This window comes from Chenopodium quinoa, unplaced genomic scaffold (assembly GCF_001683475.1).
Source record: "Chenopodium quinoa cultivar QQ74 unplaced genomic scaffold, ASM168347v1, whole genome shotgun sequence".
In the NCBI taxonomy this organism is placed as follows: Eukaryota; Viridiplantae; Streptophyta; class Magnoliopsida; order Caryophyllales; family Amaranthaceae; genus Chenopodium; species Chenopodium quinoa.
In genome coordinates, this window is record NW_018744469.1 from 3,555,492 (window position 1) to 3,562,867 (window position 7,376).

Sequence of the window (7,376 nt, forward strand, 5' to 3'; positions counted from 1 at the left end):
TTGTAATAATGGGTAGTACGAGTACTAAATATTGATTTTTTTTTTTCAAGTATCTACTACTTTAGCATCTTTGAGTGAGCGATTGTCAAACTAAATTCCCCCTTCATTCAATTAGATTTTTTTTTTTTGCCAAAAACTAAAAAAGGGCATAAACCCCCACATTTTTTGCAAGATCTAGGCTGAAACGCGTAGATCTTTCGAATAACCATGTGGGTGATCAAAACTTCTAGGCGTTTCAGCCTAGTTCTGGCGAAAAAGTGGGCGTTTCCGCCAATTCCAGAAAAAAAAAACTGACCCTGTCTCCGGGGACGACTCCTTCGACGACGGCCGCCCCTTGTCCCTCGGCATTTCCACGCTAAATTATATTGAGCTAGTATAAGAAGGTGGTGTGGGTTGGTAAATGGTGGTGGTGGTGGTGGTAATAGTTTAGAGGGTGAAAATTTTAAAGAGAGAGAAAATTAGGTGGCAGGTGCTTTGTTAAAGAGAGAGAAAATTCATAATTTGAATTCTGGTTGTGGTAAATGGTGGTGGTGGGTTAAATTTATGATTGTAAGAGCACTTACAATGGTGGGCAAAATAAAATGCTCATGGGCATTTTTGTGGGCATTTTGGTAGAAATAGTCTTGCAATGGTGAGCAAAAGTGAAAATGCCCATGAGCATTTGTTATTTTGCCCATGAGATGAGCAAAATAAAGGATGAATAGTGCTCTGGTGGGCCCCACAATTTGCAATGGTTATATTTTTTGTAATGCAAATTCTGAAATAAATATTTATTAAAAAAAAATTTAAAATTACTAACGGTCATAAAATTTAATTCTCTATAAATAGACATGTATTTTGGTATATTTTGGTATAATTTCAGAAATACCATAAATCCTCCATATTCTTTATTTTAACGATAAAAACGTCACAAATTAAAAAAAATAAGTTACACAAATTTAGACTAGTTTTTATTTATTTGGAGTAATATTGTTAAAATATAAATGAAATTAATAAATAAAGAAGTGTTGTGTAGGAGAGAGAAAGTAATGGTGGGGTATTGAAAAAGTAAGAGAGAGAGAGTAGTGGAGCATTTTTTTTTGCTCACCATTGGGAGAGAAATTGTGAAAAAAATATGCCCATAGGCAAAACAAATTTGTTGAGAGAGAAAGTGGGTAGAGAGATAATGGGTGGACATTTTTTTTGCTCATCATTAAGAGTGGTCTAAGGACAAATTCTTTATTTATATCTATAAGGGTAAATTCGTAAACAAATTTTATTTTGCGGACGTTAATTAGATATTTGAAGGCGGTATTTAACAACCTCTCAAATAAAAAAGAGCAAACGCCTCAAAAAAAAGTAAAATGAATAGTCGGATGAAAAAACCATTTGCCTTCCCTCCAAATTCAGGATTTCTTCCTGCTATTCCTCGATAACCCTAATTTAGATTTCCAAGTAGAAATAAGGAAATTGAAGATGAGGAAATGAGGTCAAATTCGTTGCTTCTTCCCTTGCAAATTAATCTGAGGAGAATTTGAAGTTGTAATCTGGTAAGGATATCTTCCAAAACTCTCATTATTTGTTTCCACTTCATTTTCACTTCTAATTTGAATTCCCCACTATTTTCATTCTCATTACTTTTCACTTGTTTTTTCTATGAATTTTACATGCCAATTTGTTAGCTTTTGAACCCATTTTTGTGTATTTGTATTATCAGCTTTTCGTTAATGTTTTTGGCTTTTAATTCCTTGAATTTATAATTGTTCTTTTTTATATATATTGTCTGAAATCAGTGCTACAGAGTCAATATCCTAATGCCATGACAAAATTGAGTCTTTGATTGATTCCCATTTCATATTTACAAAGCACAATTTTTAAGAATATGTTGCAACATCTGATATATGGTGTATCTTTGGTTTAAAAATTCTGAAGGGGTACATTGAACACTGGTGTTTAAGGAGCATTAGTAATGGACTCAATTAACTTCACCAAAATGAGCCGTGGGCGAGTATTTTGGTCAGACTTGTCCCCGGAGTTGTTGTCAAAAATTGTTGCATGCCTTGAGAGTCGATCGGACACCCAGAACTTTCGGGCAGTTTGTAAGGCATGGAAGAGATCAATCACTTTACATGATCTCACCTCAGAGAACATATTATCCACTATTTTCCCCTACTTTCTAGCAACCTGCGCTGGAAGTTGGTTAGATGATAGCGCTCCTTTCTCACCGGTTGTAATGGCGAGTTATGTTTTACTCTTTCGATCAACTCACGATCCTAAGCTCCCACCCTGGTTATTTACTACTGAATAGTTGCACCCTGGTAAGTTGTTTGTGAGCAGATTCCTCTCACCAATCGCCATTAAATTATTGCCCACCGGTTTCCCAAGGAAATTGGATTTATCTTACATTCAACTATCTGAGTTAGCTGTATTCCATAGGTTAAGGTTTGTTGATGCTCCTAGAGATATGTTTGGGAAGAAGAGTCTTCCAGAGTTCAACGATAATAGGGTGGTTTTGTTTGTAAATCCTAATTGTAGTAAAACTTACCCTACAATTGGTGATTGTACTGCCATAGTTTTACATCATAAAGGGGCCTTATGTGCAATAAGGCTTAAAGACAAGTGAGAGTTAAAGGTGAGATTCCGGGAATCCTATCTAGGGGTGGAAAAGTTTGATGATATAGTTAATTTTAAAGGAAAGATTTATGCTATTGATCGCAGATGCAGAGTCTTTACGATGGATTACAATACCTTATCATTGTTGCTCTTGATAGAAAAGCCAGTACTTGAGTTTTCATGTTATAAGAGACGTCTAGCTGTATCAAGTGATCATCAAGAATTGTATTTGATTGATAGATTGTGTAGGCATGGAACAAGAGATGGAATAGATTTTACCATTTATAAGTTAAACAAGGACGAGACAAAATGGGATGTAGTTGAAGGGGTTGGTGATGATAAGATACTATTTGTAACTTTTGATGAGAGTTTCTTTGCCTCAGTGGAGGATTTTCAAGGCTGGAAAGGCAATTGCATTGTCTTCTATAGAGGTTGTTCCTCTCTTCCCGATCAAGATGATTCACTTTTTGCTTATAATTTTTATGGTGGTGATTGTCAATATTTGGCATCTTATCAATCTAGAGTGTTCTGGCCACCTCCAACTTGGCTATCATCAAATGCGCTTATGTCCAAATGGTATGTTTAACCTTAGCTTTTCATTTTTTGGCATTGAAAGATGTGTGCAGTAACTGCTGTATATAATATTATAATTCCAGTGAATTTGCAGATAGTGACATTTCCTTGAGTTCAATTTATATGTGTATTCTGGAATTTATAAGCTCAGTTTTTCCATACTAATTTCAATGCAATGTTGTTCCTCCTATTTATATCTTGTAATGAAACTTAAAAAAAGCTATTGTACTCATAGCATGTTCCAAATGTCTTTTATATCAGCCTTGAAACTCCATGGTTTATCCCCGTCGAAAAATTGAACCCAGGTAAATTTTCTCAGGAAACTCACATGCTACTCTAGACTCTCAGGTCTGTTAAATGTTTTTCTAGGTTTTGGGTATCTGCCATTTTGTGCAACTGAGATCTGTTGGGGTCATTACTCTAGGTTTGGGGATACTCTGAAACATATTTTGTAGATACGAACTGGGCAAAGTGTAGTATAGAGGAGTTTTTTTTTTTTTTTTTTTTTTTTTTTTTTTTTTTTTTTTTTTTGTGAGACATGCATGCGTCTCTATATTCTCTCACTCTTCAGGATTTAGGGATTGCATTGCCATTATATTGTTTAGTATTGCCATTATATTGCTTAGTATTGGAGATTTGCTGGCTCAATAATTTGGAAAGTAGAAGACTTGGATTAAATAGCTCTTAAAAACTTTATAGGTGTTGACATTATAAATTATAAGCATCTCCTTGCCTATTTCAAATATTAATCTCCTTTGTCATCTCCTTAGCACGGTGGGCTGACTGTACTACATCATATAGCAATTAGTATCTACTTTGTGGTAAGACTTTGCCTTGCCGTGTTGGGTGTGGACACGATTGATTATTTGGTCCATGTTAGAATGTTAGCTACATTGTCAGTTGAATTTTAGGAGCATTTTTTAGTGCAGAGAAACTAAGAGGATTGTCTTTCAGTATATGCTATTGTAGATTGGATTTTGTGACGAATTGTGCATCTGGTGTTGAAAGAATTTGAGGCATGCTGGAATCATATCAATGTTCATCTGTTCTTAGAATATGTGCTGTGATGTTTGCAAGTACAAATTATTTATTTTTTTGGTCGAGAACCTTGCTTGGCATGTCATTTGTTATTGAAATGTGCATAAATAGTATGAACTTGAAATATATAGCTTTATAAGTGTTGACGTATCAAAGTGGGATGTAGCAAGTAGTGGGACTGGTCATATAAGCATTACTCTACTGCCGAAGACGGGGATTGTAATTTATGTATCTATTGTTTCCTATATCCCAAACTTCTAAACTATCATATTCTTAAAATCTCCTCGCTTTTTCTCATATTATCTTCACTTTACATCAAAAAACGTGGTCCCCCCTTTTTCTCTATTAATTCTCAAATTTCACACACTTTCTCCATGTCCACCGAGATAAACATGGAAGTAAAAACTAGGTACTTTTTGTTATATGGAAAGCTTTTCACCATATTTAATTTTGTTTGTGCTTGTGAAGGGCAACAAAGGAAGATGAGCAGACTCAATCTGATGTTGACAGTGAAGTTGGTGAATTCCCGACTCCAATTAAACTTGACCTTGTGGTTGTGGAACAATTTGTTGAGGCACCCTCTATCTCTGAAGCACGAGGAAGCATCTCACGAGTTATGACACATTCATACTTTTTAATTGTTAGTTTTATGCTCTTCCTGCTGTCCGTTTATGCCTTAAGCTGGTTAACAAATGAACACTGGAATGCCTTAAAAAAAAAAAAAAAAAAAAAAAAGCTGGTTAACAAACTTGCCACTATTTTCTTTGTTTCCCTGTTACGTGGTTGCTGTGCTGGTAGTGTCTTTGTCAATGTTATCTTAATTTAGTTGCATGATAACAGTTTTCCCATTAGTATTTTAAAACTATATCTACTAGCTCTCTGTTGGTGCCTATAGCGGCAATGGTTTCCCTCCTCATCACTTTTTGTCTTGCAATTTTTTTTTTTTTTGGGAGGTAATATGGCTCTCTGTGTAGGTGGTGCATCTTGAACCACTTAACATTCTCTCAGCTCCCAACCATCTAAGTTTCTATGTTTTTTTAGTTAGGCTTTGCCAACTTCAACCAATCTATTGTTATATTACCTAGCAAAAATGGAATTTTAAATACAGAAAAAGGTTAAGTAGAAGAGAAGTGCACAAGCACTTGCCTTCCAAATAAAACTCGTGGAAAACAACAAACTGGTGAATGGTTGCTTCAAGGTCTCATAATTGCTTGATAAATGATTGTTTTTTCCTATAGGCCAAATGTTTCTCAAGTAGCAATTAGGGTGCTTCATTTGTGATGGAGATGCTAATGAATATGCTCATTTTTTTCACTCTCCTATTCTATTTGTTTTCACTCTGCTTTATTATTGATGAAGTTTTTGCTATCTTGTATCATTAACGTATCCCATTTTTATGCTTGTATCCCTGTGCAATTATGGGAAAGGAAATGATAGGTCAAAGGCCACTAGTTTTATATTTTCTTGTCTAATTTTATAGGCAGAGGGGTCTGAAGTTTCAGCAGAGCTTGAGTTTCCCAATCAACAGAATCTAATCCTAAGCATGGAGAATAAAGCTCTTAAGCAACGTTTGGAAAGCTTGGCCCAGGAGCAGCTCATCAAACACCCTAAGTGTTGTCAACTATTTTGAAGATACATAAGCTCTCTTTTGTATTATGGTGATGTCAAGGATGTGGACACTAGGACTCTAGATTGTGATTGTCTGACAAGCTGCTTCAGCTAGGCCATCTTTATGTTAACCTAGTCTTGTCTCTGTTTTTTGGTGATGCTTGATTGGGAAAAGCAGTCAGAAGCATGATGCTTGTATACTAAGAAAATCCTCTTATTACTTTTTTTTTTTTTTTTAATAAATCACTCATTGGAGTGGGGGTGAATTATTCTTTGAATTAGTAGGTCCTTGGGGTCACAGTGATAACATGTTGAATGATTTCATTAGACTTGTATCAGTTATGGGAGAGATTTTAGCTACTATGATAGTAGAAAATCAAATGCATGATGTGTATAATGTGCCAAATTGCCAACCCCTCTCACATATTGTGGGTCAAACCATCCAAGATGCTATCATTTGATGTCACATTATACATTTCTTTGAGGCTTGTCTACTGGTATAGAGGACTTTGATAAATTCATGAATGTTGAATCTTGCTTTGATATCTTCTGATAAGATCTTTCATGCTGATACTGCTAAAATTTTGAAATCCCAATCATCACTTTGGCTCTTTCTCTGGTGAATTTATAAAAAAGAAATATAGTACAACCTTTACTGAATAGTGTTTCCCTCATAATAAAGAAGCTTGCTGTTTTGAGATTATGTGTCATATCTTGCTAATAGCTGCTATGTATCTTTGTATAACTTTGTAAAATTTGAAGTTTCGAGCTCCATAACTTTGTAAAATTTGAAGTTTCTCTGGAGCTCCCTGTTATCTGTTTTCTGTGCTGTGCCATGTAATTGCTTATTGCTGTTATCAATGAGAATTGAGTTAAATAGTGCTAAGAAAGTTCATGTTGGTTTCAGTGGAGCATGAAGTTTTGGAAAGAGAAATAGGCCGTCTTCAGGCTTTGTACCAACAGCAGCAGCAGCAGCCACACCAGCCACTTCAGCGGCCGTCATCTAGCCACAGACGTACAAATAGCAGAGATCTTGATTCACAGTTTGCAAATCTCAATTTAAAGCATAAGGAGTGTAGTTTAGGGCTTGACTCCTTCAGTGGTCCAGTTGGTATTTGAACCTTGGGATTGTCAGAGGAATTTGTATCTGCTTTGTGTCCTTCAATCACACTGATGCCAACCTTGGGATTGTCTTTTTTTAATTTTTTTCTTCAGTTTTTTAAAGTGTAATATTACAAGTTATTGAAGAAAATATATGTGTTTTATGTATATTATGATTACATATAAGTATTTGGTACAATTTAAGTGAAAAATGCAAAAAAAAAAAAAAAATTAATAATTTTAATTTTTTTTTTGGGCATTTTTGGCACCGGTTTTGGAACAGAACCGGTGCTAAAAGTTTTTTTTAAAATATTTTTGGGGACTCTTCGCACTGGTTCACATCAAGAACCGGTGCAAAAAGTCTTAGGATTTGGCATTCCTCAAATCAGAACCGGTTCAAAACCGGTGCGCAATGGGGGTTTTGAACCGGTGCTGATTAGCAATTTTCGCCTAGTGATGGGTGT

At 35.3% G+C, this 7,376-nt stretch overlaps 1 protein-coding gene across 2 annotated transcripts; it reads left to right on the forward strand.

Annotated features, from left to right (window-relative positions):
- The first annotated feature begins 1,058 nt into the window (after window positions 1–1,058).
- LOC110697578 lies at window positions 1,059–7,048 on the forward strand. Of its 2 annotated transcripts, none has more exons than XM_021874951.1 (5): window positions 1,059–1,529; window positions 1,912–3,168; window positions 4,672–4,843; window positions 5,684–5,816; window positions 6,719–7,048. In XM_021874951.1, exons 2-5 carry the CDS (start codon window positions 2,714–2,716, stop codon window positions 6,928–6,930), a joined length of 972 nt encoding a protein of 323 aa, XP_021730643.1. In that variant the 5' UTR covers window positions 1,059–1,529; window positions 1,912–2,713; the 3' UTR covers window positions 6,931–7,048. The 2 variants fall into 2 exon arrangements, with proteins under 2 accessions (XP_021730643.1, XP_021730644.1); XM_021874952.1 differs by having other exon boundaries at window positions 1,060–1,529; window positions 4,672–4,816.
- Window positions 7,049–7,376: the final 328 nt, after the last annotated feature.